Source organism: Plasmopara halstedii, assembly GCF_900000015.1.
Source record: "Plasmopara halstedii genome assembly, contig: Scaffold_614, whole genome shotgun sequence".
NCBI classification, from domain to species: domain Eukaryota; phylum Oomycota; class Peronosporomycetes; order Peronosporales; family Peronosporaceae; genus Plasmopara; species Plasmopara halstedii.
This window is the reverse complement of record NW_020187532.1, coordinates 2,848,200-2,859,374: the sequence shown is the minus strand read 5'-3', so window position 1 is coordinate 2,859,374 and position 11,175 is coordinate 2,848,200. Positions and strand designations below refer to the sequence as shown.

At 42.5% G+C, this 11,175-nt stretch overlaps 5 protein-coding genes across 5 annotated transcripts; 2 read left to right on the top strand and 3 right to left on the bottom strand.

Moving 5' to 3' along the window:
* Positions 1-627: 627 nt before the first annotated feature.
* PHALS_12546 (Histone H3 (Lys9) methyltransferase SUV39H1/Clr4, required for transcriptional silencing) lies at positions 628-2,490 on the bottom strand (the record flags this gene model as incomplete). Its single annotated transcript, XM_024728116.1, has 1 exon — positions 628-2,490. One exon carries the CDS (start codon positions 2,488-2,490, stop codon positions 628-630), a length of 1,863 nt encoding a protein of 620 aa, XP_024578625.1.
* Positions 2,491-4,268: 1,778 nt separating this feature from the next.
* Positions 4,269-4,545, top strand: PHALS_14605 (uncharacterized protein). Its single transcript, XM_024728115.2, has one exon. It carries the CDS (start codon positions 4,306-4,308, stop codon positions 4,498-4,500), a length of 195 nt encoding a protein of 64 aa, XP_024578624.1. The 5' UTR covers positions 4,269-4,305; the 3' UTR covers positions 4,501-4,545.
* Positions 4,546-6,979: 2,434 nt separating this feature from the next.
* PHALS_14607 (uncharacterized protein) lies at positions 6,980-8,379 on the bottom strand. Its single transcript, XM_036407516.1, has one exon. It carries the CDS (start codon positions 8,040-8,042, stop codon positions 7,746-7,748), a length of 297 nt encoding a protein of 98 aa, XP_036263210.1. The 5' UTR covers positions 8,043-8,379; the 3' UTR covers positions 6,980-7,745.
* An 875-nt stretch (positions 8,380-9,254) lies between these two features.
* PHALS_12545 (RxLR-like protein) lies at positions 9,255-9,986 on the top strand (the record flags this gene model as incomplete). Its single annotated transcript, XM_024728112.1, has 1 exon — positions 9,255-9,986. The coding sequence occupies one exon, from the start codon at positions 9,255-9,257 to the stop codon at positions 9,984-9,986; it is 732 nt and encodes a 243-aa protein (XP_024578622.1).
* Positions 9,987-10,024: 38 nt separating this feature from the next.
* On the bottom strand, positions 10,025-10,933 carry PHALS_14604 (uncharacterized protein). The gene has a single exon (XM_036407515.1). It carries the CDS (start codon positions 10,462-10,464, stop codon positions 10,201-10,203), a length of 264 nt encoding a protein of 87 aa, XP_036263209.1. The 5' UTR covers positions 10,465-10,933; the 3' UTR covers positions 10,025-10,200.
* Between the last annotated feature and the right edge of the window lie 242 nt (positions 10,934-11,175).

Below are 11,175 nucleotides of genomic sequence, written 5' to 3'. Positions count from 1 at the left end.
GTCAATCCTTGGACCGCGTCGTGAAAGGACTGTAACCTCTGTGAGGATGGAAAACATATCAGCGAGCACCAAATTGCTGCTCGGCTGCTAGACTGCGAGTGATCGCCTCGGAAAACATATTTAAGGTGTTTGCTGCACGAATATTGTGCTCCATAATCAGCGCAATGTGATCATTGCTTTAATCATCAACTTTCAATAATGAGTGCATCAGAGGTGAGAGGGAAAATTAGATTTCATTAACTTCAAAGCAGAGGTGGGAGGGACATAAGTAATTTAATCGTATGTGAATGTGCACGAGTAAAATATAAACATACACAATCAAGCCTTGATGACCGACTTGTAAGCCAAAATATAGCTCAATAATTGTCAGGTATACACGAATATTAAATCCATGATAATTTAAAATGCCTCTTCGATAAAGTATCACTGTAAAGAAAGCTTTGCAAAGTCCGCGAGTCAATGGCGAAAATGGCGCTTGAAGTGATCAAAATATTAATTAACTTTAGTCAGTTATGGCTGCTATTGGTGCTGTTGACAATTCATCTTTCCTGAATCGTATAGCTTTTTTCTAAAAGCCTTCACCAAACAATTTGATTTGTTGAGTTCCAAAGTGAGAAATTATATTGTCTAGAGATTGCTGTAAAAGTGAGCAACATGGTTCAATTTGTCTCGAATTGTTATGTCGGCACCTTTGTCAATCAAAAATGCCGCACAATCAGTATTACCATGTATCGTTGCACAGTGTAGAGGTGTCCACCCGCTATGATCTACTTGATTCACGTCTGCACCAGCATCCATTAGCACTGCTACTGCCGCACTCATGCCACGACTTGCTGCCCAGTGCAACGCAGATCGACCTTCAGAGCTTGACAACAAAATATTTGCACCGAGCTGTAGAAGCCTCTGGATGATATCAATGTGACCGTTAGCCGCTGCGCACATCAGTGGCGTCCAACCGTGACCATCACGGGCATTGAGATCAAGTAATACCGGTCGTATCTCATTGCTTTCTGATTGTACGGAAGCAATTTCGACAAGAAAGTTGAGCACATCAAGTTGACCGAAGTCAGTTGTATAATGCAAGGCAGACCAACCGGACGCATCACTAGCGTTAGGATTACAACCACGACTGACTAATTCGTTAACAATTTCTAATTGACCCCGACCACAAGCTAAACGAAGTTTCTGCCCGTATTTGTATGCTGGAGCATACACAAGCGCAAATACATTTAGTACCTCTTCTCGAGATAAGCGTTTGATTAGCGGTGAAATAGAAGGCATTTTATCTTCCTTGTCAGCCGCTAAAGAAAGACCAGTGTGCACGGGAAAACACGGCACAACAAGTGTCTCGTATAGATTGTCTGATAACAGTAATCCTGCTCGTCGCAATAACTCAGGCACTTTATCAATCGCGATTCCTTCACCATCAACCGACAGATCATCAGCACCACCAGCGTCAAGTACTTGAGTAAGTAATATGTAATCACGTTCCCGAAGCTCAGTAATGCGAGCCACTTCTATTCTGGCAGGTCCATCAATCACACCGCCACTTGCTGATAAAGTGGTTAGACGCGCCGCTGTAATCAGTTGGTCACCAATCAAAAGAATGGTTTCGTTTTTGGGATTGGTCACATTTGTGATTGTAAGTACCACATTCGTCTTCGATGCTATTGACGTGTCATCTCCATCTACTATAATCTCAAGAGTGTGCTGTTTGCAGTTCCACATTGCCGCAAGATATTTCTCAGGATACATAAACGTTCGAAGCCACACCTTTGGATGTTCATCCATATCCCAACCATGCGGTGGCAACTCCACCAGCAATTTTCCACCTGGAGGTACCTTTCCGCTTACTATAAATGCCAGCTCGACATCGGTTACTACTCCGGGACAGCAATTTAATGGACTCCAGCGTCTGGCTCCACTAATCGCCCCAGGTACGATTTTGGGAATCGTAAATATTGAAGGACCGTCAATGATTTGCCCTCCACGCGTGGACGGCGGAACAGTCTTTCTTGTCACTACTTTTTCAAAAGTTGTGACGATAGCTTCACTTTGCGGTGTCGCCTTTTCGGGTGTGCCAACCCCCGACACGACAAGTTTTATGGGGGTTCCAGCGGGGATAACACTTTCGTTCAAAAGCGTAAATTCCATGATCCGCGCAGTAGAATTCCATGTCATCTGAACCCGCGGCATCGTTTCAGGTGCTTCGTTTTCATCTGAAGATGGTAATCGAATCACAACATTTGGTGGCGGAATCGTCGAAAGAGACCACCCATGATTCGGTAATTGGCACGTCACTCGCGAGTATTGACCCAATGGTCCTGATGTCGTAAAGCTTAGCGAGATATTGCCAACAACACCGGGCGTGGCAAACTCGGGCTCAAATGTTGTGGGACCCTGAAAACAGCCAGCGACAATCTTACGGTGCCGCTGTGCAAGTTGAAGATGCGCTCCTCGCTCTTGCTTAAATGAGCTTTTTCTTCGCATCATGGATATGTATAAATAAATATTAAAAACAAAGTTGGTCAGTTTTATCCATGCCAATGACCTACGGTACAACCCGGTTTGTCTAAAGCTTTTGATCGTCTAGTGTGTTAAGAATTGCTGACATTTTTGGATCTCTTGAGTTCTTAGCTTCTACTTTCTACTATTATTCTTGATTCTCATCTCATCACCTTATGTACGGATATCTAGACGTTATTGAAATCCGCACACTCAACAATTCGAACAATTTCGATAGTATTTTCAATACGTAACACAACTTAGATTTGAAAAATATGCTTGCCTCTACTTCTGGCACATGTCGGCATATTGATTGCCTAAATTGCGTCAATATGTTAGAGGGTTCAAGCTACAAATTGCTGCAAAAGTTTGACCTCCATGTCATCCACACCATTGCTGTATCGCTGCAGAAGTTACAGGCATCGGCTATTTCACGTACGTCTCACCAACGTCTCACTTCGAGAAAAAGTGTCAGACTGTTTTCATCGGCTGATAAGCTGCCCTGAGACTACTTATATGCGAGCGAGCTTTATGAATCTGCACCGCAATCTTGTCGGCTGGACAGCTTTACTACCACCGACCAGTAGATATAAGCACTGTTATGATATCGAAATGATTGAAAAAAAACTTAGAAGTTGTGCCAAGCGTAAAATGATGCTTCCCACACTGCAACCAGCACGTAAGGGGTCTGTTCACAACAGCCCCTTCCAGTTCGACCCAATTCGTAACTATTAGATTGCTTTGATAAGTTGCATGTAACAGGTAGCGCAACAACGAGTACTTGGTCAGAATAAATCATAAGATCCCTTCATATATACTATGTACATTGCGTCTCATATAAATTTGTTGATTCATGCTCTAGTGCCAAAACCAAAATGAAATCCACGCTTGTGCGACGAGGAAGCATTTTCTGACGTATTCCAAATGGGAATCCGTCGTCCTTAGTGTTTAGTGCTTTTTCGGCATTTGACACATAGCAGACGTTTTGAACATCGTTCCCTTGCCTTCATTCAGATTGTAAAGACAGGCCATGTACAGCCAGGCTGGCCAATATAGACACGACAGGTGCAGCGAAACTTAAACCCATTGACACTTTTATACGTGCCAATATATATGCTTAACCTATTATACATGTTGAGGTTACCAGAACGTGAAGATCACCGAGCGATTTGATTCAATATGGCCATCCAAGAGGGTGTCGTGTGTCACGTGCTTATTTGGTTAATTTCTTGTCATGGTTTATCACCACACGTTAGGTGTCTAGTGTGTCAGCGCTATGACTTTGCAAGCTTTAAATAAGCAATAGCACTGCAAACGCGCAATCGCGCGCATTGCGAATGCGGCATCGAAATGTTTAAGCTTCTTTCTTTCCAAAACTTTCAGGGAAGCAGTACATGTTGCATTTCACCTGGATGTTGTATGTTTCGCCTCATCAACCGGCGGCCTCACCATCAAGCAGGCAACAATTTATGGTCGGAAAGATCCGAAAACGCACTTGTCACATTTCGACTTACATTTAAGACCAAACGTATACATTGAAAAGCATTATCATCATCTCGCAATCTTCGTGAGGGGTGTGGTCACGACACCAATGACGCACGATCTGTTTGAATCACAAACCTGTTGGAGCAAGGTAGGTGCACCTTGAACCTGACAAGGACTTACTACACCACAAATATTTCTCAATCATGAACAGACTGGATTCTTTTAGAGAGACTATAACGCATTGGTGCGTTGATAGCCATCGACTTCTACATGATGTAGATCACAACCAACAGCAAATACTAGCGCAGGGATGCAATGTACCATTGGGATAGAGGCACTGATCCAACTAAGATGATTTTTATCTGTTTTATGCCTGTCAATAACCTATACTCTCGACATAGCAAACCTAGATTTAAAGTCTCGTTGATGCCAAAGTCTAATGATCTATTTTTTAAATTGAGTCTGCTCGCAAGTGTCGTCTCCGCATTCAGCTTTCCATACTTTGCGTGACGATGCCTTGAGATATTTATTCATGCATAACAAACTTTTTTATCGTGCGTAGCCTCGATGTAGCCTGATAATTTGACCATCAGACGATCAACCCTTGCTTATGCAACTGACTGTTCGTTTAACATAACGAGCCAATTTCGTAACCAGCAGCTCGGAGTACTGCACTCAGTGAGTGGGAAATTGATGTCTCCCACAAGCGTTCGATGATACCTTTCAACTAGCTTAAAGGCACAAAAAATTGCTGACACTCTGCAGCTCATCCTTTCCGTATTCGGCTTATTATGATCAGGCACAAATTTAAGCTTATCTACAGCATTTCTGACATATACTGTCGATGTCTTGTGGGGACATTGTCATTCTCATCAGATCCGCATCATGCTTTGCTCAGAACAAACGTAATCGATGTCACACGATTCAATTGGTGATGTGCTTTGATGTGTGACGAATAATATGCTATCTGAGATCAAGTCAATTGGACGGCGCACTCCCGATCATAGGTAATTAGGCGCGGCGGAAATTACATCTTGATAAATTTTAAAGAAGTGAGATTAGCATCTTTATATACTTGGAAAAACTGCCATTTTTTCGCGCCTAGTGATCTGCAAATTCTCTCAATGACATACATCGTAATGATGGACGAGGAGAGACTGGTTTACCCATCCACCAGTCGTGGAACAGAGACCGCCGACTCACATCCGTAATTAATTGCCACATCTGGATTTTCTCTGGCTGCCATGACTTAAGGTCATTCTTTCCTAAGTTAGGAGATTCCCACAATTACTCAACAATAGCTTTTGTCTGAGGTCGATACCGCGGCTTAGAACCACTTCTGCTTTCCAAATTCTCAATGCACTAATCATAACAGTTTTAATCAATTAGGATATATACATTCAGCACCGACGCTATCGTACCACCGTGCTCACACATTCGCGCTTTTGCTTCATGACTCGCCGAAGCTTCACCGAGAAAAAAAGTGTGGGGAACTCAAAAAAATCAGTTTCCAGTCAATCCATGATTTTAGGATTGTAGCGCTTAGGCCTCGACAAAGTAAGGATGAGATCACAATGCCAATGTTTCGCGCTGTCATAACCCTCATATTCTTCCTGAGGATGTAACATTTTTCACAAAGCTTTACACTTGTCTCCGTCGCAAAATGCACAATTACTGTGTCCGTATCGTTATTTTCATTGCCTTCTCGCTTAGCTATTTTCGACAGTCGTGTGCAGTAAGCAATTGCACGACTCGACAAAGCCCGGACGTTACTTTTTGTCAGCCAACAAAGCTAGGCTGTGAAACTCATCTTTATCAGAGCCTGTTGCTCCTACTCCTATAGAGGCGTGGCGTCATTGACCACAACTTCCGCAGACCCCGTTTTTTTAAGAAGGCTACCCTGTGCGAATTGGAACTCGATTTTTTTGTTCCCGCTCATGAGTAGTGTATGTATCTACCACGTGGTCTCTAAACTTGAAGACCGCAAGCACGATGCGCTGTTCTTTCGCCCGAAAATGAAGAATGTGATCGCAACTCCGAAATCACTTGTCCAGACAGAGCGATCATCTCTGTCCTTGCTTTCAAATCATTAGCGGCCTCGCGATGGGCGCCATCCATTCTCCCGCCAACGCTGGTGAGCGCCTCTGGACGAGTATTTCCAACTTCTGATCGCCATCTCCCTGACATCTTTGGGATCTTGGGCGATAAATTGTCAAATATCTTGTGTTCTACCCTCACAGAGGTTCCAATTCTTTCACGACGCGGTCATGGGATGTGCTACCAAGTGAATTAGGGTTCCCGAGCATCTTGTATCGAATTAGGGACTCCGTGTTAACAAAGTCAGAAGTGTTGAGTTCGTACACTTTACCTAGAAGTGCTGTCGAAAGCCTTCACTGTAATCAGTCACCCAGGTTGCTCTACTGTCTTAAAAGCGCATACATTTTGGACTAGATATATCTACTTGATACTTAATATAAATTATACCTTATCCAATAGTTACACTATTTTTAGGGCGTTGTGTGAGGCCAAATAGAAATAACTAATTTATGTTTGAAAAACATTAAAAATTCGAAATTCAAGTCAAATTACACAAACGGGTATGTACATTTCATGATATTGTAACTGTTTCGTTGTACGTAAGAGCAACGTGTAGATATAAAATTACACAGTGCGTCTGCCTTAAAACATCGTAGCAATTAATCGCAGTGTGATAGCGTTTCTGAGGTTTCAGGTAGCTGCGCAGTTTTTTAAATGATCAAACAACGCACGAGACGTAGCGTCGTATCTTAGCGATCAAATGATAAGATGGGAGGGAAACATTAAATGCGATCAAATGATAAGATGGGAGGGAAACATTAAATGCACTATAAATTTTATAGTGCTAATGACTTTCGAGAACAATAAACCTGATAAAGATAGTGACGACACATAGTGGGGGTAGGAATTCTCCAGTCACTGGCAAGCCATTGCCGCTAATTGTGAAATAGCTGTTTTTCATAAGTTTTTCTAACGGCGCTATATCAACGGGCGGAACTACCACTTACGCACCATGAGCGAATGCATGTAGTTCGATACGTAGAGGTGATGTAGCAGAATTTTAGATCGAAGTACCTTGTGCGATAGAGTACAAGGCACTTGTAGAAATACGAGGCAGTGTGTGCATAACGCAGTTGAGTGGAACGGGCGAGACATGCAAGCAGCAGCATTTTTAAGGGACAGGATCATTATCTACTACAGCTTTTATGACGAGCACGAGACAATTAGTAGCCGTATTCGGGTCGATGTGTGTAACAAAGCCAGCTACACAAATTATCAACAACGAAACTTGCTTTAATTTTTGTCGACCCGATACTACCTCCGTGTCGTTACCAATGAAGTACAAAGAATCGAGCTTGAGCTTTAACAATGCTGTAGATATGGTACATTTCATTAGGGGGTGAATGAACACTTGCAAGTTATTTCGTAATATTCCACCAACCACATCCAAATTATCTGTATGGGTAGAAGGTCCCCGTCCGTACGTCTGTTCATAAGGAGAGCAGTAAATCCTTCACGGCGCATCCAACGTAAGATGTCTACACTCTAGAAACACCGTTTCAATTCTTGTCTCTTCATCAGTGATATCTTCACCTAAATCTCTAACTTCAAGATTGCTTCTATCTCTGCTTTTTTCTCGAGTAGCAATTTTTGGTACAAACGCGAGGCCTGCGGAAGTGGTCAAAGGCAATACTCTTATGCAGCAGGGAATAACTTACTCATAAATGCCTTATATATTTTGATGAGACGATGATTGATAGATGCCTGCCACTTTTTTGCCCTTGAGAGTCCCTTGGCAAGTTTTGGGATGCCATTTTTTCATCGACTTTGCCCAACACTCTCTCCTCGGAATCGTTAGCTGAAGGCGAAGTAAGCGTGCTCTCGTTAGGTTGATCGTTCAAAGCTACGACACCGTGTATCGCGGCAGTTATGTAGGGGCCAGGACATGCCAGAAAAGCTATACTCGATAATAGCAAGATGCGAAGTCGTATCGAAAGGTAGCGTTTTTCAGCCATGTGTCGTGGACTTGTGCTCGTGGTGGATAAACAGTAAGAGAGTTGTGTTGCAAGTGCAGATGCAAAGCAAATGACGCATGAGAATGGAAAAGTTTCAGATCCTTGGGAACTGCATTTTGGCTTGCACAATCGAACGATTTGAATATGCTAGACTAAAATTGCTGAACACTATCACAGCAAATAATCTAGATAGATACGCTGATAACCCAGATGGCTTTGCTTTTTGTTGTTGTTGCAAAAAGCTGCAAAATTGCAAAGTGGTCGTGTGATGTGTAGACGATGCTCATGATATTGAGATTTGTATCAGAGTCCTACAGCCTAAAATTGAAGATTGCATGGTTGTAAGTACTACGTATTTTTACCCATGCAAGTCTCTAAAATTTATCTGTAAAGGCTAGGTCTGTGGTTGGTTGGTAACAATCACATGATTCAAAATCCAAAGTAAAATAAAAATTATCGACTTCTCCATCGTAACAGGGAGGCCCCACAGTGAACTCTAAAAATCGTGCAATTAAACTTGGTCATTTGACCCAAGTAAAAAATCGCACCTATTACGCTATGCTAATAGTATGTATTTGTTTAATTGTCTGTTTGCAAAAAAACACATCTGCAACATCGTAGTATTAAGCGGCCCTATCTCAGCACTCCCACTCACCGTCAATGCTCTGCACTAGAGTGATCCTAATACCTGCTGTCTTATCAACTCATGCGTCCTAATTTTTGAGCTTCGTCAGCGTTGCCTTTACAGATTGAATATGAGATTTGCATGGGTAAAAGTACGCGACGTAAGCTCAAATCATTTGGTAGTACTTACAACCATACAAACTTTAAACTATTGATACGGTCTTTTTCATCTGTTGAAGCCAGGATACGACACCCTACACCTATTCAAGGACTCTTTAATCTGAATGTCAAGTTCTTTTCACAAGTTCAAGGATCGCACAACCTCTTTGCAATATTGCCGCTTCTAGCAACAAAAACAGCAAAACCATCTGTGTTATGAACACATCTATCTTGATTATTGCTGTAATAGAGTTCAACAATTTGAGTCTAGTATATTCATTATCGTTCGATTGTGCAAGTCAAATGCAGCTTTCAAGATTCTGTGGGGCTTTTACATTTTCATACGCCATTTGCTTTGCATCCATTCCTTGCTACACTTGCAACACAACTCACTTCCTGTTTTCCACCACGAGCACAAGTTCACCACACATGATTGACAAACGCAACCTTTCGACCGGACTTCGCCTCTTGCTATTATCGAGTATAGCTTTTCTGGCATGTCCTGGTCCCTCCACAACAAACGCCGCGATGCACGGTTTCGTAGCTTCGAACAATCAGACTCACGAGAGCACGCTTACTCCGCCTTCAGCTGAAGAATCGGAGGAGAGACTCTTCAACACACTCGAGGAAGAAACGGGTATGCTCACAGCACTTGCTGAGCGACTTCATAAGTCGAAGAACTGGCAGGCATTAGTGAACCATCGTCTCGTCCGATTCTTTGTGCCTCATTGGCAATTGCGTTTTTCCTCTAAATATAAGGAAATTGCCAATGACCTCTTCCGCAAGAACTTTTTCGAACCCTCCGAGCTGAAAAAAATAAATGGGGATCTTCTCAGCAGTAAAGAATTCAAAGAGTACTCGAAACTTTTCGACAGAGCGTTCTCTGATCAGCAACTGGGTATGAAAGCGGAGCGCATGATCGATCCATTGGTCGAAAATGTTGAAGATGGCTTGATCACCTCCATTACACGTGTCAAAGAGGCTGGGAACCCAACGGAATTCGTGCTCGAGCTTGAAAAGGCTATGCTCAACAAATGGGTTAACACAAAGACGCAGGCTGAATTTTTGGAGTTGGATTATGTCAAGAAATTGTTTCAAGATAATCCAAATGGGGCCACGAGTTTGTATAGTAAATTGCAATTGGAAAAAGCTGATGCCTAATATGATGCTTTCGGAAGAAGTTCCAACGAAAATCGCAAAAATCGTGGAGGCTATGCGATCTCCTAAAATCGGTACGTAACTGATGAAGAGACAAGACTCGTAGACTGGCGTTGAAGACGCCGTGAAGGAGTTGCTGCCTTCCATGTACAGACTGGGACCTTCTCACTTTTACAGATTTTTTGAATATAAAATATACGAAATAACGTGTAAATGTTCAGTCCCTTCTCGAATGTACCATTTCGCTAGCTTCTGTGTAGTCATCATCTGTATTTCCTTGGTAGCGACAAGGAGGTGCTATCACGCCGGCAAATATTAGAGCAAGATTTGTTGTAGCTGGCTTTGTTACATCCATAGACCTGAATAATGCATCAACAAGTGGTCTCTTGCTCGTCATAGAAGCTGCAGTAGATAATGACCCTGTCCCTCTCAAATGCCGCTGGGTCTTGCATGTCTCGCCCGTTCCACTCATTTGCCTCATATACACACTGCCCCGGGTATTCTACAATCGATCCAGCGTGCCTTGTACTATAGTGCACAAGATTCTTCGATCTATATTTCTGCTGCATCAACTCATTTTGGGCAACAGAAGCGCTTATCAAAAAACCATTTTCTACAACGATGACAGAAAGCGAAAATGGCTTGCCAGTGACCGAAGAAGATTCAACCCCACTATGTATCGTCACTCTCTGTATGAGTTTATTGCGTTGGCGTGCCAATTGCATTCTGAAAAGTCTTTAGCACTCACTTTCATCTTATTATTTGATCGCATTATTTGTAAATAGCCAGGAATTCAGAAATGACAGGTACGATGCGTTTTAAATCATATTAAAAACTGCGTCACACATCCGTTTTCAGCGAACATGCGTGGGAATACTGGCATTCTAGCCTTCTCGCCACAAGCGACCTGGGATGCCGTACGCACTTTATAATTTTGTATTTCCACGCTGCTCTTTCGTACAGTTACAATACCGTGAATTTTAAATTACCCGTTTGTGTAATTGTGTTGATTCAGAATTCTAAAGATGCTTTTAAAACTTTCAATGGGGTTTTGGACATCAATTAGTTATTGATTTTATTAATCTTCGGCATTGTGGTGCTTCCGAATGGTGAAAAGTCTGTCAAGCAGTGGTCTATGGCTGTCACCCTCACACGTCGCCCTAAAGATAGTTTAACCATTGGATAGAGTATG

Bases quoted from the DNA above. Each gene is read 5' to 3' on its own strand.
- PHALS_14605 (XM_024728115.2), top strand. From the start codon at position 4,306: ATGTACCATTGGGATAGAGGCACTGATCCAACTAAGATGATTTTTATC.
- PHALS_14607 (XM_036407516.1), bottom strand. From the start codon at position 8,042: ATGGCTGAAAAACGCTACCTTTCGATACGACTTCGCATCTTGCTATTA.
- PHALS_14604 (XM_036407515.1), bottom strand. From the start codon at position 10,464: ATGAGGCAAATGAGTGGAACGGGCGAGACATGCAAGACCCAGCGGCAT.